Genomic DNA, 20,874 nt, shown 5'->3' with positions numbered 1-20,874 from the left:
CTAATATACTTAAATTACGGTATCCGAGTATTTTCTTTGCTAAACAATTTCAACTCCTATGTGATGTTAGTAATCTGATCCTGATAGTGATAACTCTTCCTACCAAATCTCAGCGTGTTGTATATTTAGGACCAACTCGTATATTATAGTGACTTGTATATTTTTTGGTCAATCTCTCGTATTATATAAATTAAAAAAACTCGATTTCTATTCATCCTGGAGTTAGAAAGGACCATTCCAACTACTGGGGTTTTTCATCTTCCTCTAATAAAAGTCCTTTCACAAAGACGTAGATGTCCTCCAACATATTAAAGGAAGTACATAGGCTGTTTGAGATCAAAATTTAACATCTTGAATCCCATATGACGACAATGAAGTAGATACTTATCCGTCTAGTTATCGGGGAAGAAACAAGGGCTCTAGTAGAATTGCTGCCGTCATAAAAAAACCTTTTTAATTTACAAGTCACTAACATGTAATTAATAACAATATAAGTAGTCAACAGCGTTAAAATACTGAACAACAAAAAAAGTGATCTTTAGAAGTTTCGTAGGTTAAGCTACAAATGCTTTCAAAGTAGAAGGAAATACGAACATTTCAAACCCGTTTATAACTAAAATCCTCATAAAATTAATATGTCAATATATTTGCTACTTGATTACGATTCTGTGGTGTAAAATACTCATAAATTTATTATGTATTAACAGAACATGAATACATTTTTGAACGTAGGGTATTTTTATCATAAAGCATCTACATATTTATTCAAGCAGCATCATATGACACCGAATGATACCGCATAAAAATTCACAATATTTCTCTTTAGGGTGAGGAATGTTCTTGCTAAACATTATTTCTTAATAACTCTCCGTAAAAAAACCAATTTATATTTTTTATCCGTTGTGTTTCTTGTAAAAAAGGCTTTTGTCCGTTGCGTATAACATAAAAAAAGTAGCAATATAGTATATTTTATTTTCTTTTATGTGAATTATTTTCCACTAAAACATAAAATGCAAATATTTTTATCAAAACTAATAAGCTATTTTTTATATTTTTATATTGATTTAAAATATAAAAAAAAAAAAATTATTAAAAATTTAACATATTTATTTAATTTGATTGAAGTCACGAAATCATATTTTATGGCTCATTTCGAGATACTAGTTTGAACAAATAAAGATTAAACATTATTTGTGTATGAATTTAAAACAATTAACTTTCCATTTTTAACTTTAAATACTCGAATTAAATACTTTCCTGGGGTTCTTTTAGGCCCCGTCAAAAAAAAAATATTATGCCAGTATACTTATAATTTTTTTATGAAATATGTTCACAATCAATGAATTTCTATTGTTGTTCATTTATTAAATCCAAAAATCAATTTTTTATGCTATATCATTTATTATGTTTTACTGCTGGGTCAATAAATTCCTATTACATATTATACAGAACCTTCGATCTAAACAGGATGTAGCTAAGATTTTCCTATAGGTTAGAGAGTTGAAATTTTTATGACATAAAAAAACATATTTTTTAATAAAATATTTAACATCAAATTTTCCTAATGACATCCATTTTTTAACCAATTGAAACAACATAAATCAACAAAAGGATTTTCTTATCTTGATAAACATAAAAATGACCTAAATAACCCAATTTTTTGGGGTTTTTTGCATACAAGGTACTTTTGGGAAGGAAAAAACCCAGAATCTAAATGGTTCAGTCGTTTTTTTCACCTTGTAAGTACAAGACAAAAAATAATAATGTAATGTTAACAGATACTGGGTGGAAATTTGAAAATTACACACTTGTTTTATATGGATTTGGGAGGTTATTTGTGAACAAATTAGAACTCTCTGAAATTGAAGAGGTATCCATGTATCTCAAGCACGTGCTGCTATTTGATTTTTTTAAATCTCAGCGAGATTTAAAGGCATCATCTCTTCTTCGTGCTGGTCACGCTCAAACAAAAGTGGTCAGACTGACAAAAATGGATCATAAAAACATCTACTAAGCTAGGAAGAGGCTTGATCACAACGAGACTATAGAGAGGAAGGAGAGCTCTGGAAAAAAACCCATCATTAATGCGGATGCCCCGATCTGGTTACCTGAGGATTAAAGGATACGGCAACATGTACATTGACGTTTTCAAGACCAACCTACTTTTCTGGGTCGAAACAAATTTCGCCGACGGCAACGTTGTCTTTCAACAAGATGGGTCTCCCGCTCACCCTACGAAAATTATTCAGACCTTCTTAACTTACAACATCGCTTTCTGGAACAAAATAATGTGACCTCCATACAGTCCAGTGGTCTTTTCTTTTTAGGAGAAATATAACGAGGACGACTTTTAGCATCCGTCACCCGAACGTTGAAGTGATAAATGCCTACGTCAACGTGAGGTGGGCTTCCATGGACCCAAATTTCATTTGAAATACTTGCTTGTCGCCATCTGTGAGGCCAAAGGCAGCCAGATAGAATAAATAAATTTTACATTGGCTCTGTAAAATATCAGAAAAAGATTAATAAAGATTTTTGCTAAATCTATCATTCAAGAAGGGTGTATTTGCAAAAAAAAAAATCTACAATAACTTTTGAATATTTCCGAAAAGGATTAGAAAAACTACATTAGAGTTGTAATAGATATATAGTGAAATTATCTTACGAAAATAACAAAAAAAAAAATATGAAAAAAAAATTAGGTTTTTATCAAATGAGAGTTTCAAAACCCCCAGAAAAGCAACGTACGGTTCACTTTTACTAATTCTTAAATGGACAGGATTTGATTAATTTTTATTAGCTCACAAAAAAATATGCAAATTAGTAAAAAACGTGTTTACTCAGAAATAAACTAAAATGTTGGATTTAGTTTTTTTTAAACAACAATTAATTATGTTTTTTTTTTTGTATTTTAAATTTGGCATAATTAATTTATTATTTATCTTTTCTAGAAAAACAAGTTCGTATAAAATGAAAGGAATTTATTAAAGAGATAACATATTTTACATCTGTGATTTTAAAAGTATAACTTTGTAATGGGACTCAGATCCAAACAGATTTTTTTTCTTCGATTTTGTAATCAATAGATGGATGTATTGAAATATGTACAATATTTAGAGTCTTGTACTAATGGGTTAACAATTATTTTTTCTAATATGAATATCACTAGAAATATTAAGCAACTTTGTAAAAGTTGTAAACTGTGTGATTTTTAAGTTTCTACCCCGTCATTTCTTTTTTTCACAATAATTAATATTTATGAATAGCTTTGTAACAGATTTACAGACTTTCAATCTTTCAATCATGATCCTTATTCAATACATTAATTTATTATTCAATGAAATTTAAGTGGGATCATATTACAGCTAAACACAAATATATAAAATGATTGATGCAAGTTATATATATTAAAAGTCAAGCATCGTCTATAAACACAATAGCCTCTTCAGCCCATGAAAAAATCAAAACAACATGTTCAAAAAGTGCCTCAAGAAAGGATTTAATTTTGTCGTGTCGAAGAGAGAAGGGACTGGTTTGTGAGGATGGTAAGGGAAAATGTAACTACAATGTGAAACAAAGTACGGGAGAAATTTGTTATCATTTGAGTTGTGAAAACTATAATGGAAAGTATAAATATTTGGATCTTTTGCCCAACCTACATAAATGTTTGGTTAAGAAAAAAAATCGAAATAAGTAAGTAACCTTTTTAGTACACAATTAATGAACAGTCCTTGATTTTTTTCAATTGATAAATACCTTTATTTGGTTATTGAACACTTTGACAAAAAACCATATTGCCAAAAACCACTTTATGAAATCTTATTTAACAGTTTTTACATTGTAGAATGGGGTGTGTTGTTCATGCGAAATTTTTTTAGTTCTGATATTGTTTATATCTTGATTGAAATACATTTGACAAAATTAAATTATTTATAATATAACATTTTAAAATAATATTATATTTTCGGGCAAATTTATCGAAAGTTAAATCGTTTACAAAATGGCTGAATTCTACAAAGCCGTGATAGAGATTTTTCTTTGTAAGGTGAGGAGTTGATTAATAGGATAAAAATAACCTCGTATAGAGTTTGTCGTTATACAATTGACGTGAGTATGCTAGAAGGGAATATAGAATTTTTGTGTATATGCTAAATTTAATATTTAATTACCCTTCAACTCTTAAATATTATTTTTTTGCTATAAAGTAATTTTATCAAGTAATAAACGTTTCCTATGGTAATATAAGAAAGAAAAATTAAGTTTAGAAACTATATATTTTTTCTTATTACTAATTACGTATTTTATGTTTTAAATACATATTTACATTAACTAGATTCTAAAATTTTAGGCTTTAACAACAAGCAACCCCCTTGACCTTACTCGTTTCTGTCAAAAAGTGTCACATTTCTGTATAAACAAAGAAAGGTTATTCAAAATATATCTTGTACGAAAAATGTCTACTAGAAATAACCTAGTCAGTCATTTTTAAGATCTAAGCAACACTTTCATTTCAAATAGAAACTCTTGCTCCCACACAAACAAAAATACAAAACATTCTTATGAAATTGTCTATTGGTGCGTTTAAAAGTTATATCAGGGGGTCCATTGAAATCTGAACCCCTACTAATACAATAATTTATAAAGGTTGAGTGATTGAAAGTTATTCATAAACAATTTGTTAAAAAACAAAACAAAATTGAGCTTACGTACAAGTCGAAACAATTACACTTGAGCGTGATGTAAGAATTTCAATTATTGCACTCCAAGTGTGTCCAGGACCACGGTTTACGCCGTTTGAAAGTCAGAAACGTTAGAGAGGAAGAATGTCTCTTTCAAAAAGGCCAAACTGGACCTGGAGGAGTAAAAGAAAACCGCCACGGCCAATCCCCCCAAGTCCATAACCGTCCATGCAAGAGATCTAAGTGTTCCACACCAGACTGTCTAGAGAGCTATCAAAAAAGGTACATAAGTCGTCTACAGACGACTTATGTACCGGCCGGGGTGTCGTACTTGGTAGAGCAGCCACCACACTGCGATCTATTGAGACTCAGCCCTTTTGACTGTAATGTTGAATATGCAACACTTAACACCAGCCATGATAAAAACCAATATCCTCCGTTGCAAGACTCTTTTGAGTTCTTTTCAACTTTTTTGCATATTTTGCCCCCCTGCAGCCCTGATGCCAACCTCTTTGACTAAACCTTTTGGGTTATATGTCAAGGAGAAGGCCTACAGTGTCCGTCATCCAAACACCGATGGTTTTTAATTATAGGTATAAAGTACTATTAATTTACGAAACTTCAGAGTTAAGTCATTTACATATTTACTTCACAAATTTCAAACGTGCTCTATAGGGTATAATATATCATCACAATTTTCGAACATCTCTAAGATCTAAATTATAATGTTGGGTAGATCATAGCGACTAGCCATGTTTGTTGATTACTTAGTTATTTGAAAAGTCAATGTCATCAGAGAAAAGAGTAGCGTTGCAGGTAGTAGTTATTTGTCTTCTTGTTTCTCGATTACAAGTACATAAATTATGTTCAGAAACTTCTGAATGTACTAACAATATATATATTTTGATCCATTTCATTTTAGCCTTCTCTTAGTTCTTAGCCTTGCCCAATGTGTATTCTTTTTTAAGCTTAAATGAAGTGGTTCCATTTCGAACATAACATCCATGGCTTTTGTAGGAGTAGACCTCATTGCTCGACACGTCAAGAGACATTCTAGCCTATTAATTCTCCTGATCATTTGTATAAAAAGGCCTACCTCGAGAACACAAAGTGGCCATATCCCTGTTCCATATCAAATAATAAGCTCCACACAAGTATTCTGAATCAATTGAATATAGTAAGGCCGTAACCTCAGCTTTTGTTCAATAAAGTTTCTAATACTGAACCCTCCTCCACAGCTAGACACAATTTTTGACTTTTGAAATTTATTTGTCTTACCTCAGAACTGGGTGAATTTTACAAAAATTTATTCTGTACTTATTAGATAATTTAATTTCCTCCACTATCCCATTGTACATTTTTGTCATTTCATCTTCTAAATTTTGACTTTATTTTTCTTTTTTCCAATCCTCCATCCTCTAATATTTTCACAAGAAATATAGATACCATCGATTTTAGTAGTATCTACACTTAAATGACTCTCTTGTAATTATAGATATAGGCTTAAAATGCATATTATTAAAAAATTGTTGGTTGGTTGGCGTCGGAGTCGATGATATTCAAAATACTTGAGTCAGAATCTAGAATTTTATTGACTGACTCTGCAGCTTTGCCCTGAAAGGCTCTGTCAGTCAGCACTGGGACACCATAACAGAGGACTACATCTGCAGCTAGTGCGAGGCCTACCACCATTGTCTGGAAGGCATCTTTGCCAATAAGGATGGCTACATTAATGATAAAAAGAGATGAGTCACACAGTATTTGTTACGGTATTTGTTTTGTTGAAATTATATTGTTAATCTACAAATTATATCTGGTTGAAGTTTAAAATTCAAAGTGTTCAGATTTTAATGGAACATACGTTATAAAAATGAAATTTAAAAATCTTTGGAAAAGGGCAAGTTATTTCATATATATTTAAAATAAAAATATCATTTGTGGCATCTGAAAATAATTGTTGTCCGAAAATATTTGCTTAATCATAAAAAAATAAAATAGAAACCCCCATAGTTTACACTGTACACAACTGGTATATCTGGTAACCCAACTATAATCTTAGGTAATACGTGTATAGATAGTGTTGTATCAGTCCTTATTGATTCTGTCCAGTCGTATATTAGAATCTGTCCTTAGGACCTGTACTTAAGACTGTTGGTCCTTCGTACTATCAATAAAAGAACTGATTAGTTATCAAATTAATAAAGTAGAGAGACGTCATTTGGTTTTTAAAGGTTATTAGGATTGATATGAAGGACTAAAATGGACTGAACCGTTACTAAAATGGACGAAACTGCAGTTTTCAGTCCTAAATAAGAACTGATACTATATATAGAAAATTAATATATTATTACTTGATAATAACTTTGCATTTTATCATCTTCAAACCTCGACAACTATCCCTTTTAAGATAATGCGGCTTGGGGATTTTAAATGCACTTTGTTTATAAGAGTCAAAATATCAAAAAAACGACTAATGTTATATTTTCTCTCCTCGAAGCAAAAAAATTTTAAAGATCAGAACCTCTTTATCTTGACAGGGAGAATTGTTGATCTAACATTTGACGCATCATAGATACGGCAACACACTTTTGTTCTTCCAAATTGTAACTAAGGGCATATGTAAAATAAAGTAGAATCATCCTTTCCTTGCTCCTCACACGGTCTGCAAATACTTAAAGCTTTATTTATTTTTCTGATTATTCTAAAATTATAATTAAATAAATTTGGAAGCATTCTTTTTTTTCAGAATAGAATGTTCTGATATTTCAAACGTATTTCCTTGCCGGAAGGATTTGCCAGAAATTGACGATGGAACGAAATGCCCAAAAAAAAGATGAATGTATCACACTGAAACTAAACTTGATTAATAAATGCTGTTTCAAGTCATATTGTGTTTCATCCACTAAAAAAAATATTAATGCTTCAGATCTCAAGAAGTTTCATCACGACCAGAATGGCTACACGAAAATATACCGGATTAACGCACCACAGGGCATTTTCTTTATTTAAAATTAAAAATTTATTTAATATTGTTTGACGAAAATATTTCATTCGGTTTTTAAGCATGTGTTTACCCCCATATGTAAACTATTAAAAACATATAAGTCAGTAATTGTATATGGTGTTATATAATGTTAAATATGGTTTAGAAGATAAACTTTAACTTGAATTGGATTAAAATAGAGTGCTTTCACGTCAGGTCAACATTGTACATGCCGATCATCTTGAGGATCTGAAAAATCATATTCTACTGCTGTGTTTCTAAGCACAACGTAACCCTACCAATATGCTAGAATACATCCCCCCCCCACGGATTATGCGGGTAAACTGCTGGCCCCTAATCAAGTTAAATTTTTGTGCCGCCCCTTCCCTGACACTAATAAACCCTTAAAATATCCCAAAATATGATAAGGCCATCAGGCCGTACAAGTAAAGGAACAGGCCTCAAGGCAGTTAAAGCTGCACCGCCACCCCATTTCTAAGCACCAAGAACCCCTTGCAATATGTTGGAATGCCCTCCCACGGGTTGTTCAGGTGAACTGCTGGACCTGAGTAAGTTAAATTTATCTGCCACCCCTTTCCTGAGCACCAATGAACCTTCCTAATATACCAAAAACGCCACGGCCCTCAGGTAGTACATGGATTCAAATATGCTAGAATACACCTACGCCCATGGGTTGTGGGCTGTTGGTTACTGAAGCAGGTTAAATTATCTTTCCCCCCTCCCCCTACTTCCCTAAGCATCAAAGAACCCCCATAATATCTCAAATATACCCTGGCCTCAGGTTGTACAGGCGAAGCTCTAAAATACTATTTAAAGACCGCCATGGCCCCCAAGGACCCAAAAAACAGTATAACAGAACTGTTTTTGTAGCCATAAGAACCTACATGAAAAATTTCAGCAAAATCCATCCTTTGGTCCGAACGTGATTGAAGGACTTACGCACACACACAAGACATTCACATTTAATATATGTATTAGAATATAACGCCATTTTTATTTCACTTTAAAAAAAATAGCAAATTACTCCTGAGTATTTGAATGTAAAATTGAATCAGCAAATTGTAGAACTTAAACTATTTACTGTCTATCATAAACCAATTGTCCTTAACGTCTTAATTTAGAGAGATCATACACTAATCCATATATTACATGCAAATGTAATTCTGTTTGTGGGTGTGTTTGTCCGGGAATCACGCCCAAACTAATGCATGAATTTGGCTGAATTTTTTCGTGTAGGTTCTTAAGGCTAATAAATTGTTCTATAACAATGTTTTGCCTTGAATGCCATGGGGGGCCTCAAGAAGTATTTTTCTAAAAACACACTTTCAATAACAAAAAAGTGGAAAAAGGAAAAAAACTTAGTACATATATGTTCTCAACATGCCGGAATGTCCATTTGGATTAATTTCTACCTCATAGCTATAGTTTGTAATAAATATCATACTTAATAATCAATTAAATACTCAAATTTCCTTGATATAAAAAATAAAAAAATGGAATTTTAAGAATGATTCTTTCTACTTGTTGGTATGAATCTTTTCCCACTTTTTAAAAAGGGAAATTATAAGGTTTAGAAAGAGGAAAAATAAAATGATTTATTAGAATAATTTGAAACAATAGCTCAACTTGAATATTGTTCTTCTCTAAATTTTATAGCCTACTCTTAAAAAAGCAAAAGGGTAAAGAATTAATTTTAAAGCTGGGCAAACCTACTCTATCTTGTTTTAAAAAAAAGGGTTCAAAAATATCAAACTCTTAAAATTTTACGGTCTTTATTTTTCTTTTATAATAAGCAGAACAGTTCTTAATTGTTTCTTAATTCCTTAATTTCCCGTGTAACAGCGGGAAATCCTACTCTAGTATGTATTAAAGATATTTTTTATATCACTAGGGATGGGAATATTTGAGATAAAAAATTATCAGCAACTCTTAAAGGAAGGATTAAAGACAGAATTGGGACAGCTGTTGACTACAGTCCTCAAATTCTATGAATATATATACTTCCTTAATTGATTAGTTGTTTTGATTCATTTATATGACTTTCCAAAAAATAATTAACAATGTTGTAAAAGGACTCCATTTCACAGCTGATTAAAATTTTGTATCTTGTCCTTCTCTGTAGTTGTCCTTGATGTTGGTAAGAACAAAATGAAAAAATGAATCTGCTTTTTATTTATTTTTTGCAACCGAATCTTCCTGGCCGGCTTAAACCCATACTAATTATAGATATTTAAGCCCTTAAACACAAAACTGACCATAAAAACCTTCGAACGCATAAGTTTTGGACTTTAAACCCTTTTTAAATAAATTTTTTAGAGAATAATTTCGATTTCAATTCATATTTCAAAGTGAAAAAAGTAAATAAATGAAAATTAAATATATTAAAAAATGATAAAAACCTTATTGCATAAATTATTTTTGGAGTTATATTCAATATAGTTAATATAAGATATGTTGAATAAAACAGAAAAACAAGTAAAATGAAGCTAATATATTCACTTTAGATTACTTTATTCAATTTAACTCTACACAGTAAGGTGACTTTTCTACTTTCGCAGGCAAAGCATATTAGGTATGGTATATTTTTTTATGTTGTACATTCAAAAAAGAACAAATATTTATTTATTAAGGCTATGTAATATGTTTACTTTGTTTGTGAGAGGCATAATGCATAAAAATATTTTGTGTGTTAGGCGATTTTTTGCTATTAAGAAACATAGCAATTAATTTTATGAAATTTTGTGTAAAAAAATGAAATTAAGTGCCCCAAAACAATTTAAAATGTTGACAGTGGCACATGGTGAAAATATGATGAGTAAACAAAATGTTAAAAAGTGGCAGAAACTCTCCAAGATGGCCAGGAAGATGTGAATGACGACCCTAGCTGTGGAACCCAAGCACTATCAGAAAAGTTGCTGAGGATATTGACCTATCCGTTGGGTCATGTCATGAAATTTTATCGAATTTTTGGTGCATGAGACGAGTGTTAGAGAAGTTTGTTCTGAAACTGCTTAATGATGACAAAAAGAATCGTCGCATGAGCATCGCTAATTAACTGTTGACAGAGTACAAATATGATCCTAATTAGCTCAAAAGGTTTATGACTGGTGACAAAGAAAACAAAAGCAGAAGAGAAAGAAAAATGAAAGGACATATATAGAAAAAATCGCCGAACACGCAAAATACTTCTAACCACTATGCCTCTCACAAACAAACTTAACATAGTATATAGCTTTCAACAATAAATATAGGTTCTTTTTTAAATGTACTAGAATAAAAAAATCTAGCATACCAAATATACGTTTCCCTCGAAATTTGAAAAGTAAAGTAACTTTTTGATTAATAAATTTGAATTAATAAGGATCAGAAATTTACTCGAATTATCCAAGTTTTATCGTTCCTAATTTATCTCAAAACATTTTTTTATTATCTGGATGTTTAATGAAATCAAATTGATTTCTTTGAATTTGCTTTCACTTAGTATTCAATACACGTGTTAACACTTTTTTGAGTGGCATAGTAAGGTCATAGAGTGGCATAACTATTCCTCAGGGCTCAATCTTATATTTAATTTGTTGTCAAGCTCACAAAATCAAAAAGTGATATTTACATATTTTTTTAAACCTCATTTTCAAACAAATGCTCAATATTAGGGACACCCTATTTAACGGCCAGTAGTTTGCCTACTCTAAAATATGAAAGTATGATTTTCCATAGTTGTTTTTATCTAGAGATACACTTAATTTAGATTTTAATAAATATGAAATTTATTCGTGGATTGTTTTCAAATTATGCGAAAGGTACATTTTGTGACTGTAGATTTCTTTACAAAATTAGAAATAAAAAAACGGTAATGAGTAAAATGGAGCAACAAAGGAATTAATTTTTGAGGTTTATATCATGTGGCATGTACCCATGGCCATATCCAAGTATATAGGGTCCGATGTCAGTGAGACATGTTTTCAGAAAAAAAAAAAAATCAAGTCCGAACCATGGTCTTTTGCGTTGTTGCCAGCACAGGTGAAGTCTACCCTCTCATTTTATCAGAGAGGAGGGAAGAGCTTAAAAGTTTGATTGAACTTTTAATTAAGAAAGTGCTAGTTTGGGACAGAGAAATTTCGAGTACAACTTTGTTTTCACTCAAGATGTCATCACGCCACTTAGACCCAGTCCTTCATGAGAGACAATTTTCCGGACTTATGGGATCTCAACTTGAGGCCACCCTCTTTTCCAGACACGAACCCATTGTACTTATCTATCTTTGCACGTCTGGAGGAAAGGATGTGTGCTACTCCACGCAGGAATGTACAGGTTCTAGAGGTTTTGATAAAAATGGGTGGACCAAGCTATATTCTGACTACATAGTCAAGGCCTGCAACAGATTTTGGCCTCGTATTGAGGCATTCCTTAGAGCTAAGGGCTCACATATTGAGTAATAGTTGTGCCAAGTACCGTTTTCTGAGGATGTTGATCAATAAATGTTCTCACAAAACCTGTTGTTTCAATTTGACTCTTGAATTTTTTTTTAATGTGTACCGCTAGATAAGATCAACCCTGTATTGTACAGGAGAATATTTCATAACAAAAAAGGAACTGGAAGTAAATTTTTTATAAATGATGATAAAATTATATTACAACCTTTTTACTAGAAACTTTGGGTACGAATGAAATATTCAATGCAAACAATTCAAATTGAAAATAAAAATCGAAGAAAATGCCCCAAAATAATATTTCTTGATTTCTTTTTAACCTCAAAAATTATAGGAATGCAACAGAGAAAAGTGCCCATTACTGATAAAGAGCTGTCGTCACGGAGGACAATGCACAGCAGCTGTCCTCCACTGCGAAGACATGGAAGACTGTAGATATTGCCTTGTCAAAATGATTTGCTATAAGAACTTATCAAGCGAAGGGAGTTTCCTTATAGAATATGAGCAATTGGATGTACAATCTAGCAATATATCAATAAACGTGCAAGAAAACACAAAAGAAGGAACACTAGTCAGTATTGAATTTAAAACTATAAATATACATATATCTAAAAGCCTGCTACAAGATTGATTTTCAACAATCCTCTTTAATTAATATAGAATTAAGAAATCTTAAAATATTTTGTTGAATTGGTGTGTAAATGTAGTGATACTATACAGATCCCAATATTTTTGTAACGGTCCCGTATACGTTTCGGTATTTCGGTACTTTTCAATACCTTTTTTACTCTAAAAATATAACAAAAATGTCTTAGAAAGGCTCTGTATTTTCCCTTAGCTACAATAATTTTATACTAAATTATTTTCTGAATTGTTCCACTAAATTCAGTTTTATTCTAAACCTGATTTTTGTACTCAAAAACGACCTGTTGCAGAGTTGTAATTATAAGTCCCTTCCGGACTCAGAGTAGAATTGAGAATTGAAATCTTATACATTCTTTCATATGGCCTTCTATATTTCCTTCTCCTTCCTTGTAACAGCTACTTGTAGCTGTTCTAATGACAAGTCATGACAGCTAAGCTGCTCTCCTCCAAAACAACCTTCAAATTGTTAGGGTGACCATGTTTATTTTTGAAGGGAGGGAGCGGGGGGGGGTTATTAAGCCCAAAATACGAACGATTTTCATCACTATCCATATACATAATGTATATTTCTTTATTAAAGACCGACTGGGATTCGAGCCTAGACAAACTGAGCTCAATTGAACAATTTGTTTTGGAGCACGTAGTCCCTTGACTTACGTCGACCCATCGTAAAGTTTTTATTTAGGATGGGATATAGCTCAGAAAATAGACTACTTTTTTTGTTAAGAAAACTTTTTTTTAAGAACTCTTTTGTTTTGAGTCATCGATGGGCCAATCTTTTTATGACGCAGTAAAGTCTTAATTACCAATTTTTATAAAGACTTACTATAGTACTGTTTTTGTATCCAGGTACCACTAAAGTACCAGTATACTGCACAACACTATAATGTAGTCATATTATACTTTTTAATGCTCAAAAGTGGTGGTAACATCTGTTTATTTATAAAAAATAAAGCAAATTGTGATGTTATTATACTTCAACTACGTTAATGAATAACTTTTTAATATTAAAAAAAAATCTGAACTCAATGTTGACTGGAGTCATGAGGTGACACATTTTGAGTCGAAAATATGGAATAACTTAGTCTAAAGTCCTTAAAACCTCCTTCAAAAACAAATCATTTAAGTGGAAAAGACAAAGCTATTATTGGAGTCAAAATTGTTTGAGCGGGGAAATCAAGTATAAAAACACTTAAAATGGGGCAAAGTTCGGATCAGAGACATTTAATGTTTACCTCATAATCAATTTTGTAAACAAATATTGAAAAGTGGTAATGTTTTATCAAACTATGGAAGATATCTTTCTTCATTTTTAAATGATCTTAAGTTGATAAATGTTAAACAAAATACCGCTTTATAGCATGATACAAGTTTGCTTCATAAAGAAATATTCCAGCCAAGCCTAGAGGGATAAGCGGGAGCACCGGACTACCTTATTTTTACACTAGAACGGCTACAATTGCATACCACCTTAGTAGGCCATGAGATGTCATTTTGACATAACTCCTAAAAATCTATGACATAAGTGATGTCAAAATGATATACCCGGCTGTTATAGGTGGTAACGTGTATTCTGCCATTATTTATAACCCTGCATATTTTATTTATGGTAAGATCAAATTAATTGCTGAAAGAAATAAGTCCTAAAATTACAACTCAATAGAAAAAACATACTGAATGCGTCCTATTTAAGTTTATAATAAATAGTTAAAAACTAGTTCGTGAAGATAACGATAATATCTTTACATTTATTTTAAGTGAATTATACCTGGAATTGACATTTTTTATTGAATATGGCTTCCCTTAGGCTCAATGCCGGCCTCCACTCTCTTCCTGAAGGCTACACAAATCTAATGGATTTAGTCTTCTGACAAGTCAGGTCATACAGCCTTGATAGTTGACTCCAAAGAAGCTTGTGAAGGATTAAAATCGGGGAGATGGGAGGTCACATGTTCTGGGACACATTCAAAAGAAGCTTGCCGCTTGGCAACATCTTCTCCTTTTTGGCTATGGGATCGAGAGATTTCTTCCTCCTTGATCTTGATTTTACTCCCAAGTCACCTTTAATGATCCTTTGCAGCGTAACCTCGATCAGATTCATCTGTAAGGGGGAAGTATCCCCACAGGATTTCTAGTACAGCATTTTTTGACACAGAAAATCATGACATTTGTTCTTACTGTTTCTTTCTGACCTTGCCCAAACTTTTGGGGACTGTTCATTCAGTTTCAAAGCACTTTTTTATCCCATACACGGGTGTCCAGCTGATCCTGATATTATGGCCAATACCGGATGTGGTTTTCTTGAGTGCAAGAATTTCCAGCACAAGAATTATTTTAGTTTGTTATTTTGTCTTCTTTGAAGATACACGATACAAGTGCAAATGATAGTTACAATTTAATGCAACCTCATTTTTGTAAAAAAAAAATATATCTAAATACGAGCTGTGAGAATTACTTTAATTGTAAACATAAATATGACGCATGAGATAGTTGTTTTTATTTAGTATAAAATAAAACAGGATTTCATTGTTGAAATTCCCGGTCGTTCTAGTACTCAATGATTTTTTTTTTTTTTGAAAGGCCTAGATCCGTGATTTATCGAGGCATTGAGTTAAAGATACATCTTAATTATACATACGTAATTATCTTAAATATACATAATGCAGTCCATTTCAACACAACAAATTATTGGAGTTACTATATTTTTGAAAGTTAACAGTTCAAACTTTTAATTTGGTCAATCTTTTATCAGTTCTTATAAATAATATTTTTACTACAGAATTAACCACACCTATAAGCTTTTTATGTGTGATAAATAACCAGGTCTTTGAACGAAAATAATCTTTAACACATTAAACGGATGTGTGTAGAGTTTGCCTTTACAGCTTTACAAAAAAAGTCATGTTTATATATATATTATATGTAACTTTAATTCAGGGGGATATTTACACATGAAATAGCTGTATATATGAAAAGCAATCTCAAGACATATTGATAAGAAACATTACAGTACAAGAAAAATAAATTATTTATTACATGATCTTGATTAAAACAAATAAAAAATGTGTATGACCAGAAAAAAATCGAGTAAAACAAAAGATTTGACGTGGAATCAAATATATTTTTATTTATTTTCCAAAGGCTTTATATCAGAGCTGATGTTATAAAAGACATGTGGTGTGTCAACAGGAAACCAATCTTGGATAAAAATGAAGAAAAATAATCCATATAATTTATACTACTTTATTTGTTCACAAATCACTAAAAACAAAAATTTAGCCGTAGCGTAAAGCATTTATTTTTAATTTAAGAGACCTTGATATGTCTTTTCAAATATAATCTATTTTTTTCTCTTATTTTTTTTTTATTTTGTCAATTAATTTTGCTACTTTACCTAAGTGCAATTTGCAACACATTTAAAAATACTAATACTAATATGTTTATAGAAATGGACCCTATTTTGTCGAAAAATACAAATATAATCCAGATTCACTTTTGAGAAAAATTGTTCTAGTTTTGCTTTAGTGTTGACTGGCAACAAAAATTATATTTTAATTTTCAAAAAAAGTTTGATTTGATTAATTTTTTTAAATTATTATACATATTACAAACAGTTTAAAATATGGAAAGAATATCACAGCTTTTATATGGACTGTCATAAAATTAAAAATTTGATTGTCAGGGAAGTCATTCAAGAGCCCATTCCCTGAGAAATGAGAATTCCTAGCTTTTCTTCCTTCACATATTTATATAAATAAATTAAAGTTATATGATTGTGAAGACTTAAATATTTACTTTTCAATCTCATTTGATAAATCAATCTATCTTCTTTTGAAGCTAATGTTTTTTTATTTTACTTTCATTGATATTATATATATTTGGTACAAGTTGTGATTCTTATACAAGTTGTAGCTTGAATGAGCCAAATTTCATCGTCGCACTTTGTATATCTTTGTAAAATTTCGATCTAATGTTATCCAGTAAAGTCTTGCTATCGTTTTAAAATAGGTTATAATTTTATTTCTAACATTTTGAGAGGTTCCGTCATATGGATTAGATTATTCATATGATGATGGTGATGATTATAGCAACATGTACGATGTATTACCTCCACAATGGAATGGTACGAATAAAAAGAATACACTTGGATCACGTAATGCTTTCTTGGGAAATGTATCTAAAAAGAATGAGCTTAAGTCAGGAGACAAAGCATTAAGGACTTTCAATAACATTACATTTTATAAGCAAAGTAATAAAGCACAAACTGAGACACAAAAGGTGTGTATTTTCTGTACAGTATATCTTAATATCGCTTGGACACTTTTACTATGTAAACATTAAAGTTAATAACTTACATAACATTACATATAACATAATAAGTAAAGCAAGGTGTGACAACATAATTTCCTTTTTTCTAAAAGCCAATGAAACTAGGTTTTATCTATCAAAAACATTTTATTTTTGTTTCAAAATGATAGTACACAAGTAAAGTTTTGTTTTACACAATTTTGAAAAATAGATGACGTCCACCATTGTCCATACAATGAATAAATCTAACTTTGGTATTTTAATAATTATTAATTTTTTCGTATTTTTATTTGTCTATAAATTACTTTTCATTGAGAAATTTTAAAGGAATAATTTTTTAAACACAAAATGCAATAACCAATATTTTTTTTATAGTTATAGATGATTAGTTGATTATTTAATTAGTGAATTGCAATTAGGCACAGGGCATAAAAATATTTCTTTTTCTGAACATTATATTTTTTTTTGTTTTCATTTTTATTCATCAATCTTGAGGAGAAAATAACCATGTATTGAGTAACTAGGTGTGAGTGTGCAATTAAGAACAGATAGTAAGACTGAAGATTTCTTGAGTAGTTTCTTGTATATATTTAATGTAAAGCTTGTCTGTTTGTCGACACCTAATATCTATGGGCAATTTTGGGTACTACGATTAGTATATAAAATTTGCAATACATAATTTGCAGGTACCCTTTCTTCGGTAGATCAGACATTTATAAAGAAATCCTTTCAAGGATAAAAATAGTTTGAAGCCTATGCATTTACCTAAATTTATGAACATGGGATAGAATAAGTACATGGAACATGTACATTCTACCCAAAATCACCCACTTGTTGCAAATATCTCTATTCCGTCCAAATATAGCTTCTGAGATTATTGTGAATGAATATTCTTTCCTTCAAATTTTAAAGAAGAAAAATATATCAACTAAAAGAATGCACAATCCAATAAGATATGGTGGCTTAAGCGTGATATCATTTGGTAAATTTTTGAAATGCCTCATTCTATTGGATGAGGAAATTGAGGGACACACAACACTTTCGGAGCGTCCAATTGAACCATTTTCTAGTTCAAAAAAGGATTAAAATACACCGGCTGCCGATATTCGAGCCTACCCAAAGTTTTTGAAAAACTGTGTGGATTTTCGGCTCAGCTCAAAGGATTTTGTGATGGGTCATGGGAAGGAATAAAAAAACTTGATGTCTCCTTGGAATGAGAAATACCTCTGAAAAATCGTATTAGCTACAATTTCACTGGTAATTTTACATTGGAAGTAGGCACAAATTTAAAAGAGTCAAATCTTTTGTATATCCGATGGCTTTTTCCTTCTATAAAATGTCTTGCAACATTTTTTACCAATACAGTGATTCATACTTCCTATTGGAATCGAGATCATTATTTTCTCCACCTTATACCTGAGAATATGTCTAACACAACCTACACTTACTTCTTTTTTTTGCTTATTCAAGCCGTTGTAAATCCCAAGAACTCCACAGCAATGCATCAAAGCCATTAAAAATAAGTATCTAACCGCTCCTGAGAAATGGTTTAAGTACAGAGTACTTTCAAGTACTCTAGAAACGACTGGAAAATACTACAAAGACGGGCGAGCAGATGGTTTCGGCAGTTTAAGAAGAGAAAGAAACGACCCCATACTGTGGCAATGCAGCAGATTTACGGAAATCTACAGTGACGTACAAATCATCATTGAGAGGGGTTTGCCCTCCAACTTTCGAAAAATGAGTTTTTATCAACAGCAAACAAAAGAAAAATCGACACAATAATTACAAAGGCACAGTATATAATATAAAAATTGCACACTAAAAGAGACAATAACTTTGATGGCATTTTACCTATATTAAGATTGTATTTAAGGACTTTGAATGGGATTATTATTTTATTGCCATGCAGCTATCGACGGTTTTTGGTGATTGAAAGGTAAATTTGCATTCTAGTACATGTTGATTAGAATGAGCGCGTAGTTTTTTTATTGATATATTTTATTTGCTAAATTATTATATCAATTTAATTGTTCTTAGAAAATTGTTGAATAAATCTGAATGCCCTATTGGCCAAGAAAAAAAAAAGAAAATTTTTAAACTATGTTAACAAAATATATATAAATGTTTTTTTTTGTAAATATATGAAAGAAATTAAGTTTATTTAAAAGATTGTCCGAGCAATTTTGAGAAATATTGTTTATAAAACATTAATATATTATATTCAAATTACATTTTAAAGCCATCAAAGAAAAGTGAGGAAGAAGTATCAAAAGAAGCACCCTTCGTGACTCCAAATGACTTACAAACCTCATTTTCTGTAACGCACAAAATCAAAAATACAACAAAAGCAACAAAGAAACCCATTTCTAACATACATTCACCATCAACCTTTCCTGACAATAACAATGATGAAACTCCATTAACAGAGTCCTATGAATCCCATACATATCAAAACAAGGCAACGAATTACTTCTCAACTAGAGTATATCCTTATGATGGCACAACGACGAAATCAGGTCTGTTATTAATAAGGATGTTAATTTTAGTTTAAAAAGTAGACTAGACAAATTTGTTTCTAATCGTTAGGTCCAATCTCATTTTTGAAGTGTTGCTCGTTATTTTTGCCCACATATAATTAAAAGTTATAATTATTAAATCAGCTCATTTTGCGTAATTTAAAAAAAAACATATATACTACTACAATAAATTGTGGATACACACGTGCCTTTTCTGTATCCTCAATTTATGTTCCGAAAAAAAAAAAAAAAAAAAAAACATTGAGGTGTTGTAAAAATATTGCCAATTATGTAATGGTTACTTAATAGCATAGGTAGGGGAACACTCATTTCGTACAAATGAATTCAAGCCACAAAATGAAATTATTTTTGAGCACGGAATACTAAACTGATCTAAATTTACTCTCAATCCTCTTAATTCTGAAATATCCGGGATTAGTAATTCGTGACTTTTATCATTCAGAGTTAAATTTTACATTTAAAACAATCCCTACATTAAAAGTGGGAGTAATAAAATTTTTAATAAAAGTGTTTTTTATGGTTTAAAGAGTGTTTAAAGATTGATTCCGTATCTTGTTCTGATCTCGATATATTTCCATTTTTAGACTAAAAAAATTATGAAAAATGACACTACTTTTTAGACTCTAATAACGTATTCATAATACATAATGAGGAGAAATATCATGGCTGATATCATAGAAAATACACCCCCATAAAAACGGGATCACTTAAAAAATCCAAATGAAAACAAAATCCTTTGAGATATATATATTTTAAATAGAGAAAAACTGAGATGGATTATGCACTCATTAAATAAATTCGACTATTATCTTCAATTCTTTTGTACAAAACTCCCCCCGTAATTGTTCCCCTTTTTAATTATTAGGAATTGTAGAAACTTAAAAACTAATTCTAAATCAACCAATCAATGTTCAAAACACTGAGGAAGAGAATAGAAGCTGAAAAATTGACAGTTGTCATGAAAAAAAAGTTTAAATTTTGTAAATATGAGGGAAAACTAAATATATAAATAGAATGACTATGTTTTACTTGAATGCTTTGTTGTAGTCTAAGATAGTATTGTTCCTTTCAATTAAAAAGATGTCACTTTTATGACTATAAAAATAATGGTTAGTTCCAGCCTTACAAAATTTCGTCAGATGATTGATAATACATTTGTGTTTTAATCATTTACGTTCCAAAATATAATATTAAAAAAAAAGTGGATTTTATAAATATCAGCAACACCCCTTTTGAAAAAAACAATAGTGGTGCCCTACAGATAGCAT

The 20,874-nt window shown here is 30.8% G+C and overlaps 1 protein-coding gene across 2 annotated transcripts in view; it reads left to right on the top strand.

Moving 5' to 3' along the window:
• LOC121125116 (uncharacterized) overlaps window positions 1–20,874 on the top strand; it is a 46,769-nt gene that overhangs the window by 9,083 nt on the left and 16,812 nt on the right. The window contains exons 2-5 of one of the 2 annotated variants that reach the window (XM_071891571.1): window positions 3,415–3,693; window positions 7,426–12,684; window positions 16,797–17,036; window positions 19,309–19,585. In XM_071891571.1, coding sequence (XP_071747672.1) covers window positions 12,535–12,684; window positions 16,797–17,036; window positions 19,309–19,585 — 667 coding nt within the window. In that variant the 5' untranslated portion in view covers window positions 3,415–3,693; window positions 7,426–12,534. Of the gene's footprint in view, window positions 1–3,414; window positions 3,694–7,425; window positions 12,685–16,794; window positions 17,037–19,308; window positions 19,586–20,874 lie in introns of those variants that run through there. The other variant, XM_071891572.1, reaches the window with a different exon arrangement.

The sequence above is a fragment of the Lepeophtheirus salmonis genome, chromosome 10 (assembly GCF_016086655.4).
Source record: "Lepeophtheirus salmonis chromosome 10, UVic_Lsal_1.4, whole genome shotgun sequence".
Lineage (NCBI taxonomy): Eukaryota > Metazoa > Arthropoda > Copepoda > Siphonostomatoida > Caligidae > Lepeophtheirus > Lepeophtheirus salmonis.
This window is presented reverse-complemented; position numbering and strand designations above follow the sequence as displayed.